This window comes from Anser cygnoides, chromosome 7, assembly GCF_040182565.1.
Source record: "Anser cygnoides isolate HZ-2024a breed goose chromosome 7, Taihu_goose_T2T_genome, whole genome shotgun sequence".
Taxonomy (NCBI): domain Eukaryota; kingdom Metazoa; phylum Chordata; class Aves; order Anseriformes; family Anatidae; genus Anser; species Anser cygnoides.
In genome coordinates, this window is record NC_089879.1 from 15,839,922 (window position 1) to 15,864,812 (window position 24,891).

At 46.1% G+C, this 24,891-nt stretch overlaps 3 protein-coding genes across 4 annotated transcripts; 2 read left to right on the plus strand and 1 right to left on the minus strand.

Moving 5' to 3' along the window:
- The first annotated feature begins 1,967 nt into the window (after window positions 1–1,967).
- LOC125182388 (homeobox protein VENTX-like) lies at window positions 1,968–6,504 on the plus strand. Of its 2 annotated transcripts, none has more exons than XM_048060564.2 (3): window positions 1,968–4,728; window positions 4,845–5,059; window positions 5,167–6,504. In XM_048060564.2, exons 1-3 carry the CDS (start codon window positions 4,515–4,517, stop codon window positions 5,476–5,478), a joined length of 741 nt encoding a protein of 246 aa, XP_047916521.1. In that variant the 5' UTR covers window positions 1,968–4,514; the 3' UTR covers window positions 5,479–6,504. The 2 variants fall into 2 exon arrangements, with proteins under 2 accessions (XP_047916521.1, XP_047916520.1); XM_048060563.2 differs by having other exon boundaries at window positions 4,109–4,355.
- Window positions 6,505–12,525: 6,021 nt separating this feature from the next.
- Window positions 12,526–22,707, plus strand: LOC106046177 (homeobox protein vent1). Its single transcript, XM_067000317.1, has 5 exons — window positions 12,526–13,010; window positions 13,164–13,405; window positions 13,797–17,610; window positions 21,659–21,746; window positions 22,530–22,707. Exons 1-3 carry the CDS (start codon window positions 12,773–12,775, stop codon window positions 14,169–14,171), a joined length of 855 nt encoding a protein of 284 aa, XP_066856418.1. The 5' UTR covers window positions 12,526–12,772; the 3' UTR covers window positions 14,172–17,610; window positions 21,659–21,746; window positions 22,530–22,707.
- Window positions 17,250–18,459, minus strand: LOC125182402 (homeobox protein vex1-like). The gene is made up of 3 exons (XM_048060650.2): window positions 18,178–18,459; window positions 17,744–17,949; window positions 17,250–17,618 (listed from the first exon to the last, which is right to left on the minus strand). The coding sequence occupies exons 1-3, from the start codon at window positions 18,287–18,289 to the stop codon at window positions 17,250–17,252; spliced, it is 687 nt and encodes a 228-aa protein (XP_047916607.2). The 5' UTR covers window positions 18,290–18,459.
- Window positions 22,708–24,891: the final 2,184 nt, after the last annotated feature.

Here is a 24,891-nt window from a genome sequence, read left to right on the forward strand (position 1 = left end):
AAAACATTTCACTGACTCTGCTTAGCTGCTGGTAACAGCCTTATGTAAGGGTCCATGGGAGCTCCTGGCATTTTGAGTGCTGTGTTGATTTAGATCAGTTTCAAGCACGATCAGACATTTGATTTTCATCTAGCATTGTCACTGTTTATTCCAGGCCCTCCTGGTATTTCTGCACATATGGTCTTTTCCTTCCTCATGAAAAAATAGCTCTTATTCTGTCAGGGAGGAGAGTTTATAATAATTGATGATAAAAAGGTTGGTTAGAGGCCACTTGTAATGCTCTTAAGTCCTAAAGACTGACTTCTCAGAAATTGCAATGGTTGGATAACCACGCCAGGACAAAGACCACATAAATGGTACAGCAGATGCCAGCAGCCCTTGCTTCATTGGGCATCTCTTTGTAGGAATTCTGCTTGTCCACAGATGAACACACAGCTGAATCTCACATATCCTTAGCTGCCGTAAAAAAAAAAAAAAAAAGTTAATTGCATCACCACCCAGCTACTCCCAAGGGCCACATGCTCACTCTACTCAAGTGCCACAGGACTCTCCATTGTTACAAGAAAGGGTCACCTGCTGTTACAAAACGACAGTCCCTTTGGTCTTCTGTACCTTCCCTGCAGCAAGGCAAACTGCTGGCAGTTTTCCCTATACCTGTGAGGAACCAAAGGAACTTGGAAGCCCTCAGTCATTTTCTCTTCAGTTCCTTCAGAGCTCCAATGGGAAAGGGATGTCTCAGACCACAATCCTGCAGGTTTCTGAGCTGGCTCACTCTAGGGCAGGGTTGGCCTTTGGACTGGAAGATATGGAGCAGTAATTAGTTCTTGAAGGCTGGGCTGCTATCCCAAAATATCTGTTATCAACTGCCTAGCAGGCATCCAGGCAGGACTAGCAGAACCTGCAGAACCTCCTCAGCCTGTGACCAATGTTGTACGAACACAGTTCTGCAGAGCTGGCTTTCATAAGTGCTGTTATCTTGATCCCAGCCAAACAACTATAAAGTCACTTTTGGCTTCTTTTACTGCAGCTTCTACTTACAAGAAGTATAGGGACTTGTGTCAAGTGACAAATCTCTACTCATTTTAATTTCCCTGAACGCTAAAATGCTCCTTTCTACATCATCAGGTTACAGATTATCCTTAGTCTTTTTATTACCTTGAGGAGGCTGCTGGTCCTTATTTTCATAGCGAAGGTGCTGACTCCCCAAAGAGAGCAACTGCATAGTGTACAAACATCTGTATAACTTATTGTTATTATTTTTGGCAAATGGATCTTAAGAGTTCTGCTAGTGGGAGCCATGTTGGTGTGTCTGAACTCTTTGTCTCTAACTTCTTGTAGCAGCAGAGCAGAATAGGAAGGTCCTATCCCTTCCTGCTTCACTCCCTGCAAAAGCCCAGGGACTTTAGTATGAGCAGGTTTTTGTCCCATTGGCAACATCACTTGATTTTAAAGATGGTATTTCTGAATCAAAGTTTAGCAGGCGGTTTTTCAAAAAACCACCAAATGAATAATACATAGAAATAGAAAGAGGCATCTTAAGAAATGTAGATAAAATTAAGCTAGCAGCTGTTAAATATTGCAGCAGTCATTACATCCAGAAGTCATCTGCCATCTAGCCAGGATACTTATACATTCTATGTATAATGGAAATGACATTTGATTTAACCTTGCCACAGCATGATCAGTTTGTGTTTCAGCAAGCCCAGCATTTGACACCATCTTTTGGCTGTGACATTTGCCTCAATAAAATGCAATTAATGAACCAGCAGTGTGTAAAGATGTAATTTGTAGCTCAGATGGTGAAAATGTCTTAAAATCTGTAAAGAAACTGGGTAACAGATGTATCAGTGGATGCTAAAACCTGAGATCTATTTTTTAGAACATCGTCATATGTCGTGTATTCTTCTTTCCCATCTAACAGCTTGCTGGTGCATTCATTCATTGATAGAATATAAATGTGGTAAAAATAAAGCCATACAGGTAGGCTATTTTATACTTATACATTTTTATATTTGTATATAAACATAAATATGTTTGTATTATATATGTAGTATATAAGTATGATGCTTATATTTATACTTATGTATATATAATATTATGTAAGGACTAGGGATGGAAATATCCTGGGCACAAGGGATATATTTATCTCCTTGGGATGGGATTTTGTCCCATCTGTGATGCAGAAACTTGTTAAGGTAGTCAGATTTAAAATAAGAAAGCTTGTAGAAAAACAGCAATTTCTTTTTCTAACATCCTGAAGAAAGGCATTTTGCCTTTGGTTGCAAGGAAGGCTTGGCAGGTTTCTCTGGGCAGCCAATGGCACTATTATTCCCAGATGTGACTGGAGAGGCTGCTTCCAGGTCACATGTTAAATGCAGCTAACTCAAGGGACTTGTCACTTGATTAACAGAGCAGATTCCTGTGTGATTTCTCTCCATCTATGTCCTTCCTGCCTGGTCAGATCTATGAAATATGTTGGCATCAGAATTGGACAATAAGAAAAATCCCAGCCATTTTGATTTTTAAATATTTCCTCAAGTTTATGGTGGGGGAGAGTCTTCACGTTTATCTACTAGAAAGGATAGTTAAGAACCTGTACTTAGAATACTGGGGAGAGGCAGGGGAAGTTGTATAAAATAGTGGAAAGTTAAAATCAATCTTGTACAGTTTGGTCAAGTAAATTTCTAATTTTTCTAATGTTAATGAGAAAATACTTGGGAAGAATCATTGGATTTTGTAGTCAGATATCTATCAAAGTCTTTCATGCAATTGGGAAAAGAAAAAAAAAAACAAAACAAAACAAAACTTCCTGCAGGGCCTTGTCCATGCTAGAGACATTTGTGGTTTTTTTTTTTTAGGTATGTAACAGATGTACAGGAGGTGTTAATGCTTGAACTTTTGTTAGACATTCTAACACCAGTTCCCTTAGTTTCCTCCAGGAAGCTTGTTTAGTGGGCTCAGACTAACACTGTAGTGTAAGCTGTAATGTTCTTCCCTATCTACGTAGGCCAGAAACAGGGGCTCCAGAGGGACTGTGGTCATGTCTGGTTGTGGTAGCACCCACAGGTTCTAGACTGGTTATTAGCCACTTTTAAATAAAGGTGACTGTTAGCATTTTTGTTGGTCAGAGAGAGAGTTAAATTCTTGAACAGTGGCATCACTGGTGGAATAGAGGAGGGCTCAGACTATTCCATGAGAACAAATAAGCAAGAGGAGAGACAGAGCTTAGAAGTGGCTCTCAAGTCAAACTTGAAAATTGTTCAAGGAAGCAGTTTGCTAGTAAGCAGAAAATGGTAGGATTTTGTGATGTCTGATTATACCAACTATATTTTGAGTGAACAGGAGGTTGAAATGTAGGTTTTAGGAAACAAAACCTACATCCATTTTTAGATGGAGGGGGGTTGAGTAAAATTTTTGTTGTATTAATACAAAGAAAAATATCAGACATGCAGTCACGACTTATGGAAGTGGACTGATGTCGGGCAGGGGTGCAATAGGAGTTATCAATGGCGCAGTTGTGCTGACTTAAGTTGTACATGCACTCGGTTCTTGCGCAGGAGGGGATGATGGAAAGGGAAGGCAATTTGCTGTCAGTAAAGCACCACAACCCTTTTGTCAGTATACCACAGAGGCATTCCTGCAGCAGCCAAGTATTCCTGATGTACACAAAATCCAAAGATGGATGGGAATACTTTTGAGAGGTGTACATAAGGTGATAAGGGGAAAGACATGGAGAGTAAGATAGCAGAGAAACCTGTGTGACCTGCACAGCTGCAGAGATCTGGGAGGGAAGGTATTGATGTGAATTCTGTAACCTCAGCAGGAAGTTAATAGATAGTAATTGTCTTTTCCTGACTCTTTAGTCCAGCAAACATACTTTTGGTACAACCCAACGGCCTTGACATTTGCTTTAATTTGCTGTGATTTTTTCTGGTTCACAACTTTCTCCTCCAGCCCCCTGTCTCTCCCTGTGCCTGGTGCTTGTAAGAGAGAAGGCCCAGGAGAAAGCAGCGCCTGCCTCAAGCTGACCCTGGAGCGCAGTGCTCAGTCCGGAGAGGAGCAAGCTCAGGGGATCCCTTCAGCCCGTGGATCTGCTGCTTGAAAAGGAATGAAAAGAGGAAGGGGGTCGGGAGCAGCGGCACCCCCTCTGCCCCCAGCGGCCGGGGGGGCCGGTCCCTGCGCGCTCCCCCGGGGGTGCATTCCCCAGCGCCGTTTGAGGCCGCTCAGCGCCATAAATGCCATTTGCATCGGGATAGGATGTAACAAGAGCTGTAAATCACTGACGGCGGAGGGAGCTCCTCTGGGGGCAGACACGGCGGAGCCGAGCCTCCTCGAGCCGCGGCAACGTGTGAACGGTATCTTTTGTCGGGGGGCAGGACCGATGGCAATTAGATGATACTTATCTGGCTCTTTGATGTGTATTTACACAAACAACGTTTTCCTGGGGGGCTTGCGGTATAAAGCAGTCGTGCTCCCCGGCACCCTCCTTCCCGGCAGCCCCGAAACAAGGCAGGATGACCAAGGCCCCGTTCTCCGTGGAGTGGCTGTCCCAGAGCAGCCAGGCCCCCAAGAGCCCCACACAGGGCACCCCACGCCGAGCACCCTCCTCGGCCGCGGTCCGCCAGCCCTCCTCGGGCTCCGGCCCCGGCCTGAGCGAGGGGAGCAAGGAGAAAAGCTCCGGGAAAGGCGGCAGGAGCAGGGAGCGTTTGGCAGCACCCCCGGCTGCAGGTAACCGCTGCCGTCGGGGCTTCCGCGCTGGGTGGGGAGGAACGGAGGCGGGCAGACCCCCCCCCCCTCGGGCCCTGGGCCTGGCTGACCCCTTTCTCCCTCTCCCCCGTCCCCAGGAGCAGGCGAGCGGCCGCGGGCAGCGGGGCGGCCCCAGCCGGAGGGGGGACCCGAGAGCCCCGAGGAGGCGGCGGGCAGGGGGGGCCGGCGGCTGCGGACGGCGTTCAGCGCCGAGCAGATCGGCACCCTGGAGAGCTCCTTCCAGCGGCACCGCTACCTGGGCGCCGCCGAGCGCCGCAAGCTGGCGGGCAGGATGCGGCTCTCCGAGGTGCAGGTGAGCGCGGCGGGGACGATGCTGCGGGCTGCGGGCAGCGGCTCTCGGGGTGGGTGGGTGCCGCCGAGACCTCACCTCTCCTTCTCGCCCCTTCCCCTTGCCCTCAGATCAAGACCTGGTTTCAGAACCGCCGGATGAAGCTCAAGAGGCAGCTGCAGGAGCTAAGGCCGGAGGCTTTCTGCGGCGCCCCCCTGCCCTACGGACCCCAGAGCGGCGTGGTGTCCTTGCCGCTCACCTGCGCGGCCCCGCCGCCAGCTCTGCCCCGGCAAGAGGCTGCCCCCGGGGGCTTCGCCTTGGCAGCGCTGCCGGCACCCACCCTGGACCTCAGCAGCGCCTGCAGAGCGCAGCCCGTCTGCTTTTGGGCAGCGCCCTGCTTTGTAGGGTATAGGGATCCCAGAGCTTTCTTGCTGGGGGTCTGACCCGCTGGTACAGACTGTGACTAAGGAGGATTTGCACTAACGATAGCTCTCTGGGCTGCCACTGCCTGTAACTGCCTGCTGGACTTACAATGCAGCTCTGAGCCAGGTATAGAGGCACGCTGGACAATCCGGATCATCGACCTCAGACCCACCAAATACAAACATAGTGGGCAAATACCAGTATAAATGTAATCTCTTCACAAACATAAACACTTTACAGCTTTCTTCTGAATCCATCACATGGATTGCAGAACTATTTATCCTGCCCTAAAAGAGAGTTTCTCCCCATTAAAGGAAGCACAGACTCCTTATTCTCTAGATCTGTTTCAGCCCTGGTAGGGAATCAGAATAATCTTGCATGGGCTGAAGCTTACAATTAACTGAGGATAAATGCAAAAAGTGTGAATTTATCCCATCCCCTAAAGCAGGTATCCAGTCTCTCTGCTGCTTACCATGTGGCACTTCCTGTGATGGGGCTGCGATTTTAACCAGATATGTGGATGCATCTGGAACTAGCTACTAGTAGTTAATACTGGGTCTGCTATGAAATTGTGTTGGAGTCCTTTAAATAACATATAGAATATGATTTTAAGATGAAAAAGTTACTTTTAAATAAATATGAAAATATTTTGTCACTTTTACATGGGTGGCCTCAGTAGATTAAGAGCCTCTTGCCTAAATAGATCTTGGAAGGGATCTGGCCTTGCAACTTCTTATCTGTTGTAGAGTCCCAGAAAAAGAGTATTTCAGCATCACATGTGCTCCTAATGGGGTTTGAGGATGGTTATCAAAAGAAATGCAATATTCCAAACCTATTTTTTCCTTAAGTGGCAGTGAAGTTTGTTACCCTGGTGCTATGCACTTTTTCTTTGAATAATGCTCTAGAAAACATGATCAAAATGGCCGGATTTCAGGCTGAAGAAAGGGCTCTGTTGAATGATCTTTGGCTGATGTAAGTTGTCATAAATCTTTCAAAGTCGATTGTGAACTAACATGAAAAGAGCAATAAAAATTTCCATCACTTTAGAGTTGATCTCTGGGGTTATTAGAAGATTTCCGGGGCACTTGTAATCGGGGCTCATATAATGAATAGTCTGAAGGTTCTGTCAGTCATCCTTAAACACACTTATTTTCTTTTTTATACTAGCCCACTCAGTCACTTGAGTACACTTGCCTGGTAAAAGGCAGCATTATGTGCCTCTGAAGGCTGTTGCCTTTGATTTTCCTGAATAGCTCCCACATTTGGAAGACTCCTTAATTATTATGTAATCCATGCTGCAATTGTCTACTCTTTTGAGATTACTAATTGTTTACAATTGCACTATTAAAGTGGCTCTAATGCAAGATTTTCAGAAAACTGAAAAGTTTTCAGAAACTAGTAAGGTTCAAGTGCCATAAATCTTCCTGAGACTTTTTCAGCAAGATGTTGGAGTTAGGGATTAAGGAAATTATTACTAAACAGTTATACTAATTCAAAGAAGAAGAAAAAAAAAACATCCGAAATTCTACCTCTGTCTCTCATGTCATTAGGTAATTGGGGTGCCTCCAAAAAGCTGTGCCCTGGTGAATATTTTCTCTGCTCTAAAGCGGTGACATTTTAAGGAGAGCAAAACAATAAATACACAAGTTACCTGGAAAAAAATAGCTAAGACTTTTAAAGTGGGCAGTGGTATAGCGGTTAAGAGGAATGCTCCTATAATCTTGTACAGCAGAGGAGGACCCGACCCCTCCTCCAGGTGCCCACTCCGTTCAACGCAGTTTTAACAGCTCTGCGAGGCCAGGCCGGGGGGGGGTGGGACACAACAAGCCGAGGGGCCGGCCGGGCCCTGGACCGAAATGGGGGGAGGAGACGGGGGGACACAACCACAGCTGTGCCTGGGGGAAGCGAGCGGGAGATGAAAGGTCTCGGGGCGAGCAATGCCGAGCAGCTGGGCCGGGCTGGGAGATGGGACGGGACGGGACCGGACGGGGTCACAGACCCAGCTCTGCACCTGGCCGCAGCCAAGCACGGCTCTGGGGGTCACTTTCCCCCCCCGTGCAAAAGCGGGCTCCTCGCTAGGGGCTCGGACTGGTCAGCGGGGCTGGCTTGCGTGTATGAGCTGCTCAGCCACTGCAGAGGGAGACGCCGGGCTCTCTTTGAAAAGGTGCTAATGATCACTTAACGTAATGACTCCTTCGCCATATGTACACTTAGCAAGCACGCGAAACGTCTTCTCACTGTTTTGGCAGCCCCAGCTTACAAATATTGACCCGTTCCCCGACAGCTGCTCGAGTGAACGCGAGAGGTGATGCTCGCTTATGTCCCTACTAAAGTTAGCCTGTTCCTCCATGATAATACCTCTATTAGCCGCAAAAATCGGCTTTCTCTAGAAGTTACCAACTACGTTCCAGTGGTCTAAAATACCATGTTATGAAATCATTTCATTTTGACTAAAGCGGCACAATTCTTCTAAAACGCGGTTTCAAGGTTTTCCTTTGATCTGGGAGAAAAAATAAATGAAAAGAAGGCATCCTTTCATGTTTTATTCGGGCACGTCTGAATTTCCCAACCGCTGTGTTTTACTCCCGGCAGCGAGGGACGTGCGCCAGAGCCAGCGCAGGACCCCCGCACAGGCTGCGCCCCCCGGGGCTGGCATCGGTCCCCGGGCAGCGGTCCTGCACATAAACTGGGCTTCTCCTTCATCATTTCTAACACCCCCCTTCTTGTCTTTAATCGCATCACAGCCACCATCAGAGGAGGAATGCTCCCCGGCAGGACAAAGCGCAGTCTGCAAGACAAACGGACCAGCCGAGCCGATTAGCTAGGGAGGAGCAGCCTAATGCTTGTGCGCTGAAAGCTGCCGGCTCTCGAGGAAGGGGCTGTAAAACCTGGAAACTGCGCTCCCTGGGGAGGAAAAGGGGGCGGGAGGGGAAAATGGCCGGAGCACCGACTTCAAAGCCGCCTTCCCCTGCAGCGTGTGCGTGCAGGGGGCGAGCCGTGATTGAATTAGCACCGCGGTAATGGCAGGGAGCCGTCTGCAGCCCGTGCTCGTTCACGCCTGCCCCACTTTGGGGGAGCACCCAACAGGGGACTGGGAACAGGGCCGGGGGGATCCCCCTGCAGCTCCCAGACACGGTGGAGCCACTCCAGGCACCTGTTTGCAAACCAGGTGAAGTTATTCGGCGTTGGGTGCTAATCGGGAGAGATCTCTCACTGCCAGGCCATTTCATCTAATTGCGACCCATTATCTCTTTCTTTGATACGCAATTAGATGCCAATTAACTTGATAAATCCCACTGAAGCGGATGGGGAAGAGAGAAAAAGAAGGGTTGTTTCGGTCTCAACTTATCCCTTGTGCAGACTTCACTTCTTTTACTTGATAGTTGTCCTTTAAATTCCTAACCTCGACTTAATGTTATCTTGTAATGGTATTTATTGGGAACTAACCCTGGTAGTGCTTTGGTATTCAGGTAGGTGAAGTGCTTTAATTCTTATTTCAGCGCTTAGTTACTATTCCTGGGCAATTCTGAGCAACTGCGGAGGTGTCACAAGTCCTCAGGCAATGCGGCTATGGTGTGCATGGGAATTCAAGCACTACTCCGGTTTCATCTAACTTGCATTTACCTTATCTAGGCGCTTTGTCCATTAGTTGCGCAAAGAGCTGAATGAGATTTCCTTGATAAATCGCTTTCATTGCAAAGCGTGTGTTTGCTCCCCCAGTGACTGAATAAGAATATCTGGGCGTGCGGCGTGTGAGCCAGGCGCAGCACGGCCGGGTGAGTCAGTAGCGTTTGCTATTTTGCTATTTATTGGGTGTCAGCCCGCATTGTTCCCGTGGGCAAAGAAGCGACTGGGTGATGGCCCTGTTAGTGTTCACGGGTACTTCAAACAGAACGCATCCATTCCGAAACAATCGATCTCGCTGATGCCTAATTGACTATCTAATAGCACCTATCAGGACATCAAAGGACGCGCTGAATAACCTAGTTAGCATTTCCAAAGGGGAGCAGTGAAGGCTACAAACACCGATCAATTGTCTCACCGGGCAGGGCAGAGCCCCCCGCACTGCCGGGGTTGTCCTGTGGCCCCAGCTGGAGCACAGTATCTGGTATTCCCGTGCTTCCAGCCGTGTCACCCTCCTTCCTTTCAGTAAACCGCCTTACTCGCCTCTAAAAGGCGAACACGCTGCCCCTGACTCTCCTAGAAAATTGCTGCCTATTTATGCAGCTAAATGCCAATAGAAGGAAAGCTTGGAATCCGAAAATTTGCCCGATTATGCTACAAAACATTTTGTTTGAGAGGGACTGCTTTCATATTTTCCAGTTTCTGGCCATTTTTTTCTTATGCTATTACACAAAATCAGGTGGGACAGTATGTTGATGGACTTAGTATGCCAACACTGTTCTTGGAGAACACAAATAAATACCTCTGCTTCTAATAAGGTGTGAGCTTCTAGTAACTGGTGCAGGAAAAGTGCCAGTGATATATTTTTGATCATGGATATAACTTCAGCGTATCAAGTGACACAAAAGGATTGGGTGAAAGAAAATGTCGCCTATAAGCACCATATTTCGGGGAGGGGGTGGGGGTGGTGTTAACTGGCTGCAGAGGCTCTACCCTCCCAGGACCATCAAAGTTTTTGAGTTTCTCAAGTCGCCACCTCTTCTGATGGGAGCTGCAACACCTCCACCACTTCCCCATCTGTTCAGAGGTTTGTGTTCCACAGATGTATCTGTGGGAGAAAGGAGGGGGATCCTGGAGATTTAAACATCTCATTTAATAGGAAATTCATTTTAAAAACAAAAGTTGCAGTTCTCACTGACTTTCGGCAAACACTGGGACAAGTCAGCTATTTCCCTGTATCCACAGTCAAATGACAAGGGAAACAGCAGCAGCCACAGTTTCTATAAGATGCATAATGTATAAATGCAAAGGCAAGCACTGGTCTCTGGGTATAGCATTGAATAGCTGTCTCATTCGTGGTTTAGTTTTGGCATCAAAGATGAAGTGTCCCTCCCTCGATAATATGTCCTTGGACATTACTGTGTGCCCTAGTGGGGGTGATGTTGGGCACAGGGGTCCAAGGACTGCCCAGCCTGGCAGAGACCCCATCCTGCTGGTGGGGAGGGCCCCTTGAGTGGAGCACACTGCTGGCTGGACAGGGGTGTGCTCAGCTCAGGAGCTGCTGCATCCCTGTGGCTTCCAGGTACTGCTTCCAGACTTGGCTTGCATGAGGCAGTCAAGCTCTGCAGCTATACATGATGTGTTACTAGCAACAACGTTTAGTGGGTGGATTGTGGAGCCTGAGCTTCTCTGTTGTGGTTTGTCCATGTGCGGGCCTATTCAGAAATGGCTGCTCTGAAAAAAGGCTGAGATAATGAGGTCAGTGTTTCATTTGTTTATAAAAATAAACACCCACATGGACTTGTTCAGGAATAGTTTCTAAACCTGAAAATGATCAAAATCAAGGTACAGATGCTGAACTCTTTTGGGGAGCTTTGGACCTGTGAAGCAGAGACTCACCTGTCTAACTGATGTGTCTAGGAGGTGCTGTGGGGTTTAAACACCCCCTGGAACAGCAATGTTGGATCAGTGGCACTTGCAGGTATGTATTTCTGTGCCAGGGACGGAGTCTGGTCTCCGACTCAGTGTTCAACTGCTTGGGCAATTGCACTGGCTTAGGCAAGTCAGCCAAAATGAGTCTTTGTGCCAGAGGTAACTCAGCATTCATGGGTGGCTGACCCCAGAGAAAAAAAGGCGATCTTGCTGCCAGAGCTGTGCTGCAACAAGTAGAACCTCCCCCAGCCCTGCCCTTAGGGGCTGATGTTGTAAGGGAAGCATAGGGGCAATCCAGCTCCTGGGCCCTGTGGGCTTGGTAAGGTGCCTGCATTGCTCCAGTGCCTAGGCTTTATCGCTCCCCTGGGGCCAGAGCCAAGTGAGGTGGCAGGGGCTGGAGGAGTTGATAATGTGCTGCTCATTCTGATGGCCACCCAGTTACGGGAATGCCTGAAAGGATGAAAAGGGGTAGCACAAACATGATTTTCTCCTCCGATCTCTCATTGTAAAATGGGGAGTTCTGGGGGGAGCTGGTTTGGTTAGGGTGTGTGACTTATTTACGGACTTATTTTTATAGATAGAGAGCTGACATCAGCTCTTATGTCTGGGAGCTGAGTGTTGCTCTGGTTGTAGAAAGACGCAGGATCCTACTCTATTCCACCCCTGATGCCCACTGCTTTCAGCTGCACATCCCAGTGGGAATCCCGAAGAGCTCAGAGGAAAATGAGGTCCTGCGAGTGCTTTTGCCCAGGTACACAGGTGGTGACCGCTTCCCCGGTCTGTAGGAGCCTGGTCTTATCCCAGTATCTCTGCTGCCAGTTGGGTCGTGGTTAGTGCGGTCTTTCTGAGCGGCGTGGGTGAAAACGGGACATGGGACAGGACTGGCTGAGCTGTGGAGACACTGCTTTCCCCAGCCGGGCCTTTCATTTCACCGAGGGGAAAGCTCGGATGGGGACGGAGGGGGGCTTTGCGGTGTCCTCCCTGTGTTACAAAGGCATTGCCCTCCTTGGCTAGCGAGGTGTGGATTGGGGACAGCTCGAGGCTGATGAGGTGCGAGCTTCACTGCTCACTGGGTGCTTTGATCGAGAAAGCCCGTGGGAGATCTGGGACATTTTCTGGCTAGACGAGTGGCGCCAAGTCCAAGCTGCGAGGGCCCGCGGCCCTGCTGATCCTACAGCCCAGGTGAGGGTTCAGCCCCGGGGATAGGGACTTCTGGTCAGCGGACCCCACAGCTTTTCCCAGGGAGCCCGGCCTCCACGGCTCCCCCAGGGTGACTTTCCTGACGGCGGGGCTGCTGGCCCGTGGGGAGTTGCGGTAGCCCCTGGCTCACCGGCCCTGGGCTCGCCCCGGGCCCCGACGGTGCGGGCCGGGCCATCTTGTGGCTGGCTTCGGGTACCTCCGCGCCATGCAGGACCCCGCGGCTGGAAAAGGGAGTGGGTAAAACCCGCTGCTACCGACACCTTCGGTATCTTTAAACGCCCCTTCGTGGGGCTGGGCCTGCCCGTGCCCTGCCCTCCGGGGGAGAGGGGCAGGTTTGCACTTCAAGGGGGTCTCCCCGGCCCCCCCCAGACACGCTGGAGCCAGGGGCTTGCAGACATTTGCCAGACGTGTGAACTTTCCTCCTAGCTGGCAGGCAGCTGTTATCTCTGCTCGATTCCCACTTTGATGTGGGTTCACACTTGCAAACGAGCCCGCCCGGGACCGGAGCGCCCATATAAGAGCGGGCCGAGCCCGGCGGTCCCCTAGCCCCTCTCCGCCATGAGCCAGACTGAGCTTCCTTTGGCAGAGACCAAGCCCCACGGGGTCAGGCCCCACATTTGCTGCGCGCCGCCTCCCCGCGCCCCGACCTCGCTGGGCAGCAGCCCCCTCCTGGCCAGAGCCGAGCCCCGACGGGGGGGACCGCGGCCGAGCCAGCCCGCGGACAGCGAGCCCTGCGCGGCGGAGCGGGGCGCAGCCAGCCCCCGGGAGCCCAGCGACCCCTGCCCGTCGGAGCCAGGTGGGTGGGGTGGGGGGGGGGACAGAAGCCGGGGGCAGGGATGGGATGTGGGGACGGGACTTCTGCTTCCGTTGCTGTGACGGCTCTGCAAGGCAGGGGACGGCGGTGGGGGGACAGAGGCCTCACCTCCGCCCCTCCTTTCCTCTCCGGCAGCCCCCGACGGCGGCTGGCTGAGCGCCGACGAGTCCTCGGGCTACGAGAGCGAGAGCGCGGGTGCGGAGCGCAGCGGCGGGGCGGCGGCACCGGGCGCGACCCGCGGACGGCAGCGGCGGGCGAGGACGGCCTTCACCGCGGAGCAGGTCTGCCGGCTGGAGAAGACCTTCCAGCGCCAGAAGTACCTGGGGGCCTCGGAGCGGAGGAAGCTGGCAGCTGCCCTGCAGCTCTCGGAGATCCAGGTGGGTGTCGGGTCCTCCCCCGCCCCGTCGGGCAGCGCTCGCAGCAGATCCACCTAGGGGTCTTCAGCTGGGTGCGGTCGGGTGGGGCTTCTCGGCAAGGCAAACAGCCGGGCCTCAGTGCACAGCCATCGGAGTGTTTTGTACGCTCTTAAAGCCTCAAAATGATTCCCCTGAAACTGCTCGACACGGTCGTGTTTCTCCCCCCACGCCCTCTCCCCGCAGTGCTGTGCCCTCAGTTAACAAGGACATCAGTCCAACCCCGTCAATTAACGCAAAGTAAACATTGCAAGTGCCCACGAGCTACGGTTTTTCATAATTTGTTTGTCTTTTTATTAAGCAAGGTTACTGATCTGTCTCTTCCGCCCCGTGCCTCTTCCCTTCTGTTACTCAGATCAAGACCTGGTTTCAGAACCGGAGGATGAAACTGAAGAGGCAAATCCAGGACCACCAGCACAGCCTCGTGTCTCCTGCTCCGCTCTACAGTTACCCACCGGGAACCCCGCCAGCCCTCCTTCACGAGGAGGGCTTTCCGCTGTCTTTCCACTATCCCTTTGCTCCACAGCACCAGAGACTCCTGCCCCTTACCCCGGTGCCTGCTGTGCAGTTCAGCTTCTCCTTTCCCAGATACGATGTATTGCAAAGCACCTACCACTTTATGGCAAATGAGCTGCCATACTACCATCAGCAATGGCTTCCTCCTCATCCTTTCCATCCAGTTATTCAGAATAAAATGGACAAGAAATGCCATCCTGCATATGCATTATAGTGAAAACAAAAGGGGGCAGACAAAGGGGGAAATTGATGTATGCTCTAATGTATTATGTCCTGCTCAGAATTTCTTGTCTAACTTGGAATCATATGCTTATTATTTTCTAAGTTAAATGTGAAGAGTAATAATTTTATATTTGTACTGAATAGTATTAAAATTTATTGGATGTGGTGCCACACAGTCATTTTTGGTTTGATATCCCCCCTTTGAAAAAGGCCTATTTTTTAAATGCAGGTAGTCTACCATCTTCTTTTGATTTCTAGATGTGCTGAAGGATTAGGCACTGTTGAAATGAGTAATTATGCTACAGCCATGATGCACTTGCAGTTCCTGTGCCCACAGCCTTTTTTTTTTTTTTTTTTGTGCCTACAGCTGCTGTAAGGGAACTGGAGGGAGAAAAACCATGGCAAAAACTCAAAAACTTGCAATTGTCAGATTTCTCACAGTGTAGGATAAACTTATTAAGTTTAGTCTGCAATTGAATGTTAAGAAAGTAGTTTCAATTGCACACCCCCGGTTTCTCATATATATATAAACTGATAAGAGTTACATGTGCAAACTCTTTAAAGGTTGCATTTGTGCAGTGCTCTTTTGTGTAATGGGGAAGAATTTAGATATTTTAATGTATATTACCTGACTTTCCTACACTGATGCTGAGAGGTATATTCTGAGTATTGTGTATTTGGGAGCCTGGACATTGCCGGTTGTATTGTACTGTGCATTTGGTTAAGTGCACCCTGTGAGGCACAACACAGAAGGAAGATGTAGGTGAGTTTCTCTTCTGAATATTAATTTATTGCTTTGCACTTCCACTCCGTTTTCCACATGAGAACTTCAACTGTGTTAACCACAAATGGTAATTACGCCTATGTGTCTTTAAACAGTGATTAAACAGTTCAAATCTTCACTACAGAGTTTTAAAGTGTTAGAGTTACCAAAACCAATATCTTGTAAGAGATTTAAGAGCATAATTAGTGTTCTGTTAACAGCCATATCATCTCAATGAGATTTTAATCTGCAAATGTGGCCTTTGATTCACCACTAAATGCTTATTGTAATTGCATATTGAACTTTAAAAAAAAATTACTTTTTACTTAAAAAAAAATAAATAAATTGATCCTTATAGGACAAGCAGCATTTAAAGGAAACATCTTTGGCTTTTACTCTAGCAATCCTGAATCTTTTTTTCCTCCCATGAGGAAAAAGGGGGGTAGTTCTCAGGATCACAGTTTTTGCTTCTCTCCTCAAAGGAGTTAGTTAGCACTCGATCTTTAGACTTTAATTATGTTTCTTTAATTCATTAAACGTTCTTCTAAATGCATTAACTAGGTTGATTGCTGCATTGTAGTCGAAATTTTCCCCTTTCACCTTCTAATTCATTAAGCCTTGAGAGTTTCGATTTAATAGCCTAGGGGCTTCTCACCTGTGAAAGGATGACTTAGAAGGAGAAAAGTTTTCTCAGATTAAACTGCTCTAAATCTTAAGGTTAGACCAGGTTAAGACCTGCAGATTTAACTCCAGCAGGAACCAGGTTGGAGGCAAACCTCTTGGTCATTGGGGAAGTGGTGTCTGGAATTACAGGGTGACAGTGCAGGAATTGTCAGGCTGTTTTCCCTGGTGTGTACAGTCTGCATGCGAAGAGACTGAGAAATTAACACTTTGTCCCTTCAGCAACCTGTATCTCAGCAGAGTTTTGGCGTGGCAGGGAGAAGGAGAGGTGTGGGTGTGTTGGGAGGGGGAATTCCTTTGAATGTCCCCTGCTGCCCCCTTACATCATGGTTAAGGTATGGGTGCTTCTTGACAGCAGGTAGAGAGATAACCCAGCTATGGAATGCTTGGAGATTAGTTTTTACATCAGAGGTTATAAGCAGAACAGGAGCTGTAGGAGAAGGTAGGAATGTAGCTGTAATTCCTTGTGGTCTCTTATACCACATTATCCCTTGTTGCTACCAAAGATTTGGAATTCAACTTGACTTCCCTCACTCCCAAAACTGGAAGGGGGGGGGGGTGGCGGGGGGGATTACCAAGGTATTGCACAAGGTGTTTGTAGGCCATGTTTGTCAACTTTGCACGGTCTCTACCTGAAGGTGTTTTTTTTTGTTTGTTTGCTTGTTTGGTTTTTTAAATAACCGCAAAGTAATTTATTTTTCTCCTGACAAGCAGGTAAGGATGGTCGGGGCAGGGAAGATGTAATCACACCTGCTACAGTTTACACTCAAGCTTTATGTTGATGCAAGGTCTGTTTCTCATTATTCTCTATATGCTTGTTTTTTTCATTCTCGATAAAGCTTGCTGTAGGATTTTTAGGAACAGTCCTGACAGCAAGCCTAACAGAAAGCTGCAGCTTAAAATTAGTGAGGCTGCCACATTACACCTGAAGCCGTAGAAGTAACAACTGAAACAGTTTTCTTTGAGCATTCCCAGAGACCTGAATATGTGTACAAGCACTTTTGTCAGATTTAAGTTAAATTGTTTCACACATATGAAAAAAAGATTATTGCCAATTATTACCTTTAAATATTTTTTAAATGCATAAATGGAGTATTCACAGCCACATAAAGGGGAGACTTTTAGGGAAGGTGTAAAATATACAAATAGAAGACAGTATTGGACAACTTGTTCAGCTTTGTTTATAGAGCCATCACCTTTTTATATCATTTTCATTTTAATGCATTTGCTGCAGTTTACAAGTCTTTCCTTAAAGACTCACAGATCATTAGAATAGTTACATTCTCAAATTATTATTACATTACTTAATTACTGTGTAAACTTCAGCGTAATCAATGCTTCCAATTTTTCATTGGAGAGCCCCACCTGATTACAGGTTGTTTTCTGAAAACAAACTTTTGGATAGGAAAAGTTTCAATACAGTAGAGCAAAGACCATAGGAATAAGGAAAGTTCCAATTCCTTCACTTCCACTCTCAGTATTATTCCTCTAACATTATTCCTCTAACAGATTGTTTTCTCCTCGCAACATTAGAAAAAAATCTAAGTCATCCATATGTTTAGTATAAATAAATAAGTATTCTTTAGATATTTGGCAGTTGTTAATGCAGATGGTCTTTGTCATTTTTTAAAAGGAAGGAAGATATGGCTGGAACCTCAGTCTTTTATGGTCGTTGGTTAAAGTCATTGCTGGCATTGCGGTAGGATAAGAGAGTCCTGGGCTGGGAGGCAACAGTAAGGCTGGACTTGGCAGAACTGGCTGAGCAGACTGAGACGGAACCGTGGGTAGCAGCAAGGCAGGGCTCGGCACCGCCGGGTGAAGGGGGACACCACGGGTAGCAGAGACGCTGGCGTCCATCCCGTGAGAAGGGCTGGGTGTGACGACATCTGGGTAACAACGATAGGGCAGAAACAAGCCAGAGACCAGAGCTTCCACCCTCGCATCTTGCGTCTCGCGTTTAAACTTCATCCGGCGATTCTGAAACCAGGTTTTTATCTGGGGATTAGAAAGAAAGAGTCAAGAACAAACTCGGTCGCCTCGTTGGGTGATGCGCTCTGAGGCCAGCCCCAGCGGCCGCTTAACGGGATGCCCGGTCCCGGTCCCCTCGGTGCGGCGCTCACCTGGCTCTGGGAGAGGTTGAGCAGGGCGGCCAGGCGCCGCTTCTCGCTGGCGCCGATGTAGCGCTGCTCGCGGAAACTCCGCTCCAGCTCCTGCAGCTGCGCCGCCGAGAACTTGGTGCGGGGCCGCCCGGGCGCGGCAACGCCGCCTCCTCTTCCTCCTCCTCCTTCCTCCGCTTCGGAGCTGCTCCGCTCCGGACCTCCGGGGGCTGCGGGACGGGAGCGGCCTGTCAGGGGGCGGGCACGCAGGCAGCGGCCGCACGTGCAGCAGAGCTTCCCCGACGGCCTCGCGCGCGGCGGCTGTTAGCCCAACGGTCGTTACCTCGGCGGCCGTTACCCCCAACGGTCGTTACCTCAGCGGCCGTTACCCCCAACGGTCGTTACCTCAGCGGCCCCTAGCCCGGCAGTCCCCGCCCGTCGGGGCGGCCGGCACTCACCGAGGTCCCTTGGGCGGCTGTCCTGGGCGTCGCGGAGGTGGCGGTGAGCAGTCCGGGCCCCGCCGCAGCTGCTCTGTGCCAGCCACTCCACCGAGAAGCGGCCCTTGTCCATGGGCGCCTCTGCCACCGCCCGCCCGCTCGCAGCCTGTTGGGGGGGGGGGGTGGTTTGACTCTGGGGGCAAATATTTAAAGCACCTTCCGCGGCGCGGTTTGAAAAAGCCGCGAAGCATCAAATGAGGCCGAGAACAAAGGAGCCCCCGGAGAGGCGCTTTAATGTCCCCTTTCAGGTGATTGTTACATCCGCCTAATCTCGGAGCGCGGCGGTTAGCGGAGCTCAAGGCTGCCTGACCTGGCGCCAAGTTCAGCGCTGAGTCACCCGCCGGCCACGTAGCCGCGGGTAATCGCATCACGCCCTGCGCTCTTCATTCTGCCCCGGCCGGCCTCTCCTCTCTCGGCCAGCCGTGATTTTCCATCTTTATCTCCCTGGTATGAAGGACAATGATGAAGAAGGGGCTGGTAACAAAAGAGGACGTAGAGAGACCTCTTTTGGGAGAGCAAACCCCAGGTGTGGAGTTCTGGAGTGTTTGGTCCAAGGTCTGAAAGAATCCAATTGCCTTTCTAGTGACTCGAGGAAGGAATAAGTATTCCTCGAGCTTAGAAATAGGTGAAAATTACGGACAACCACTGGTACTAATACCTTCCACTTAGTCTATAAACACCATACTGCCCTTTGTGAGGTCAGGGTGCGCAGATGTTGTTTGAACTAAGAGTATTTCACTACTGTCCATGAGGCTGAGTGCCGTGATTAGGGCGTTCTTCTGCCTCTGAAGTGTGCGGTACAACTGCTGGTGACATCCCTTGATGTAGTATCGCCTTCTTAAAGAACTTTCCGTGGAGGGAAGGTTTGAAACTAGATTACAGGGCCATTAGCACGGCAATTTGTTAGGTCTTTTGTTAGAAAGCAGGGTAGGAAGTTCTGAATTACCTAATAGGCAGTAGTGTGAGTTAATTCTTACGAATTCATTTAAGACTGGGCAACGAAGTTATGCTTCGTTGCTTCATTCAGGATGTTGGACAGGATGAGAAACAACGAGAAAATGACTAGTTGGCTCGAAATAGATCTGTTCTTGTCTTAAAACATCTTCTCGTTTCCCCACACCCCAAGAAAGAAGTGTGTGCATTTCAAAGTAAACAATTTGATGTTTTTATAAAGTAGATCAAAGAAGAGGAGTGCAAACTCTGCTCAGAGGCAGCCTGTTCAAGGATGATTCAGATAAGAGTGAGAAAAGAATCACGTTTAGGGTCTGAAGTGGGCCTGGGATGGCACAGTCCTTATCCTCTACAAACACAGGCTAACACATTTACAGGTAGTTTCAGTAAACAGTCGCCACTGCTTGAGTTTATACAGCCAGAGATAATGAACTAGCTTTCACGCAGAGCTGAACGTGTTTGAGACATCATGTTAATTCTCAGACTTCAAAGAAAACCATGTCGCGGTGGTGTATTTGCAGTGAGACGGCAAAAGTCAAATAATACTGTCCTTCCAGCTTGTTTTCCTCTGAGGTTGTCTATATTTTCTGAGGCAATAATGGTTTTTCTTTGCTTTTTTCCTCTCATAAAATGTAATAGGATTTACCTGCTCTTTTGTTCAGAGTTCTGAAGCTTGACACACCATGTTAGATGCTGCCTTGAGTATGCGTCATACATAGTCTACGGTTATGAAATCTTTTCTCCTTGTAATAAGTTATCCTGAATGTCCAGCTGAGCAGATTGTTTCTCTTTTTCTAAATCAGCATCAAACTTATAAGAGGTTCCTATGTATTCTGAAGAAATCACTTTGCATAGCTGACGCATTTTACTGAAAATCCTATCTGAATAGAGTGACAGGGATGGTATTTGCATTGTATTCATAGCTTCTAATTCCACCTACAGCAATCTACAACTTTTAAAAACTACTGAGATGCAACTTACTAGCTACATCTGTCCTTCTCAATGAAGAAAAAAAACCACGCAAAGCAAAAAACTCTGAGAAATCTGAACACCTCTTTTCTACATTTACTAGCTAAAAGCAATCTTAAGAAAATAAAGAAAAATAAAGAGAGAAACAGGGAGGAGACTGTTGCTTTGACGACAGAGTTGTAATTCAATATTCAGAGTGATTTTTCTGTAATGTACCATTTCATATATTTTCATTTAGCTTGGTTCCTAGTCCTACAAACAATTCTATAATTGTAAGCATGGAATAACTCCACTCCCTGAATTAATCATAAGTATAATAACTTACGTGGTTGAATCAATTAATCAGAGAGCTTACTGTCCTGATTAGAATTCTGCACATTAGCCCGGAAAAAATAAACTTTGGAAAAAGGATAAAAGCATAGACAACTTCTTAAGTGAATGGTTACAATGTATTTAGTGTTACAGATAACATCTAATCAGAAAGACCAGTAAAGCATCATTCTTTTATTATGTTATTGTTTCTACTCGTTAATTATTATTGCGTTTATTTTAGTAGAAGAACAGCAAAGGGAGTGCCACTATGATGACAGTTTTTAAATTTGCGTTTTAGTGTTAATATGGGGATTAGCGTTTTCTTTTTGCTCTTGTTGTTTTAATCCTTCTATCATTGATCTTCTTATCACCTGACTAGATTGGAACAATTGGTTTTATAGCATTCAGGAGAAAAGCTTTAGTTTCAAAACTCACAGGAAATCAATACGGTATTTTTTGTAGTAGAGTGATATTTCAGATTCATGCGATGGTAAGGCTGCTGCTGATTCCCCACATTTCTTTTCCATGGTACTGAACCACCTAAGAAAACCTTTCTATAATTTCTCTTTAGGTCCTCTGATGTAGTTTATGTAGTTTGCCTTACTGCTTAAGAGACTAGGAATAGGTGTTTTGACATTGTCCAGCTCTTAATGAACATGTTTTCAGAAGGGGTGGGGGAAATCTCATTTGTTTAATCTGCTGCGAATAAAGACTTTCATTTAAGTCAGAATTGCTCCTCTTTTTTTTTTTTTCCCTGCTGATGATATTTTTTTGCATTTAATGCAATAGTATTATAAAATAATACTAATATTTTTATTTTATAATTGTAAACAGGATAGCATAGACATACCATGCTGCTTTTTGGATAAAATAAAATAAATTGGCAACAATATTTTTGTGTTGGTATAACTGTTAGCAGAAAGCCATGAGCTGACATAAAATTAAAGTGGCTGTTGTGGCTTGCCTATGTTTTAAATGCTGATATATTTATTGTAAACAGAAGTAGATGTCACAATGAGCAAACTTTCCTGTATTGTCGTCTAACTGCACTATAAAAATTGCATAGTGTTCTCCTATGCTATAATTTAGATGTTTAAAACAAAATATTTTCTGTGACATGATTGTCTGTAAGACATTTCTGCTGTGTTTCCTTCAGCTGTTATTATAGCTTTAGTGTTCTTTCTTATAACTTTTTTTTTTTTTTTTTTAGACCATTCACCTCTACAGTTTTAGAGCAAAACTGAACAGGGACTTCAACAAATGTAGAAGACAGCATATCTGTGGTAAACCCAAGAAAAGTATGTCTAAAATTAATTACATTTTTAAAGGCTAATGTTCATGCATTGAGTGTTATTGTGATGGTTTAACAAAGCTACAGAACCTTACTTGAGGCAAACAAAGGATTTCTTCCTTCCATGCTTTTTCCCATGTGTTTCCCCTGTCTATCGAGGAGACCATTTAGGTTTCCAAACTAAAAGGAAACAAAGAGGAGAGAAAAAAAAATCAAGTGGCTTTTTAACAGCCATGAGAGCTAGACCCACTCACTAAAAAGCTGGATGAGCTCTATGACTTGAACAGAGAAAGAAATGGGATGATTCCTTTTAGTACTGAGTACTGTTGTTGCTTTCTATAGATAAATGCTAGTGTCTTTAGAGTCAAAACTATTATTTTTTTCCAGATGGAGACACTAAGGTAAGAAGCATAAATACTTTTTTTAGGTCCTTATTGGTGATACTCAGAGTTGAATTACAGTAGAAATTCAAGTAAATAGTTGTTTTAAAAAGTTGATATCTGTTAAATATCTATGTTCATGTTCCTGTAGAAAGATTTTATGATAACATGTGATAAAATTGTAGATGTAATTCAATATTAATGACTATAAAGTCCTTCTTAGATGGAGAAAAAAAAACCCCACAACTATTTAGACACCCATCCATTAATTAGCTGTTAGCATTCAGTTTTTCAATCAAGTTAAATGTATCTGGTTGCCACTGATCATTGAAAGATGATCCTTTCCATCTCAATCCAGCTGCTTCCTATGCTCTGAATTTTGTTCATTTTACACTGTTTTGTTATTTCAGGAAACAAAGCTGGCAAAAACCTAATACTTTAGGGAATACAAATATAGCAACAGGGAAGGGAATTTTCCCCCTTTTGCCAGTGGATAACCATCATATCAACTCGTGTCTGTCAGAGCACCTGTTAAATGTTTTGTGAATCACATAGGAAAGCTCTCTGAAACATCAGCTCCATATTTAGGTATGTTCAAAAAAGCAAATAAAAATATTACAGATTATTTATGAGAAGAGAACGTGTACATATGGTATTTTTGTGTATCGCAGAAAGGTGTTTTGAATCTGTGCTTGTTAAAATAATGTTTTAAAAGTAATGTTTATATTTCTCAACTACTTCAAAGTAAAAGCCTGTCTGTTGCAATGGTATAAATATAGAATATTTTTCTTTAGCAAAGCTCTAGAAAGAGGAAATTACAATACTTCATGGCTTGATATCTCAGTTTCCAGAGTGACTGTATTTTGTAGGAGTGACATGCAGCTGCATGTGTAACTCACTGGTAAATAAGGCACGATTTTTGAAGATTATTTTCACTTTCATGGCTTCCTCTTTGCCAGCTCTTTTGTATATGCTCTGATTAGGTTAGTTTGGCCCTGCAATATGTTACCTACTCTTTGCTCTTGTACTTTATCGAAATGAAGGTCACTTGCTCACACTGTGCAAGACCTTTTATGATGGTGCTGAATTATGTCACCTTGTTGCATTTCACAGTACTCAAAGTAGAATATGCTAATGGGTTAAAAGCATACACTTCCATTTGTTATGTACTCTCTATATATCTGTGATTTAGCAATAGTTAGGTAACAGTTTAGTTTTAATAGTGCATTTTGCTCCTGAAAGGGGATAGTTTATTATCATTTTCAAGATCCCTGTCGTAGTGGGTAATGTTTTTCTTGTGTAAATGAGTACCAGGAAAAGTACTTCTAATGGAAAAACACTACTTATTTAGAATTAAAATTCAAATAGTGCTTAATCTGAATCTCAACCCCCCCCCCCCCCCCCAAGTTACTGGGGAAACACACACACACACACACACGGACAAAAATGCAAGGATATTTGTTTTAAAACTGACCCATCAGAAAATCTGAGCCTGACAGAAGAAATAAGTTGATATGTAATTAAAATTTTTTTCTCTTTCTGCTTTCCCTTCACTTGCTGGATAGTTTTTCATATCCACACTGGTAAAGCTTGATCCTACAGAAAGGAGGAGGAGTCCTATGGGGGATTTTTCCCCAAATAATTCATAGTACTATGAAGGTTAAACTCAGACTGTATTGTAGTGTATGTGTCTTATGAGGTGGAATTAAGATTTAAATTTTTTTTGTCTGTTTTAAAAACAAAACAAAACAAAAACAAACAAAAAAAACAAACCACGAGAATGCATATGTGTATCAAAGCTCATTACATTTTGCTAATAGGAGTAATTAGTCATTCCAAGTTCTGAAGAAGGTTATGTTATAGAAACAGGTTGCTTACAAAAACGGGAGAAGACAGAAACGACTAAATGGCCTAAAAGTTTTCCCTCCCAGCAGCAGCTCTTGTCTTTTCATATGCTTCATAAAATCCCAGCTTTTTTTTTTTTTTTTTTTTTTTTTTTTTTCACTCCATTTCTGCTTTTGCAAGCCCAGTCTCTCCTGGTTCGCCATGCTGTTTCTAATGGCATTCTCTCTCAGTCTGCATTTCTTAATACATCTGCTTCAACTGTCAGCAGGGGGAGCGCTGAGAACGCGGGAGAAACTTGTTCTGGTCTGGGAAGCAGTGGTGGGAAAAGTACTGCCCAGCCCGTGCAGTTTCCAGCTGTAGCATACAGTAGCAGAAGGAAAGTCTTTGGAGAATGCTGAATTCTCAACAGGTTGTCTCTGGACTCTGTGTGAAGTCTGATTATTTTGACCTGGCTTTCTGGGGGGAGTACACTTGGGACTTTTGAAAGTGTGAACAATTTTCAAGAGGAAAAGGGCAGATATAAACCTAATATTTCCATGCAGACACATACTTTTATGCTGCATGTCAACTCCAGCTGTTGAAAGTTGAAAGAGCTCATTAATTAAATTACTACAGCATTTGTTTGATACAGTAAAAAAAACAGATTAGTTCCAAACTGAGATTTTTTTAGGTAGGATGTAGGGGTAAGCTTTTTTCCCTGTGCGAACACACACACATATAATGATTCTTATTTAACTGCACTTATTTGGTGAAAAAGTAAAATTGTCAGAGACAAAATATTTGAAGATTTTTTTATTCTTTTAAACCAAGAATTTTCATCTTTCTGGGTGTCTTTGGTAAGAGTTCACTAAGTGTCAGAAAACTGTCCTGAATTGGTGCAAGGTAAGCAGGAGGAGGGAGAGGAAAGAGGAGGAAGGGCTATGGGAC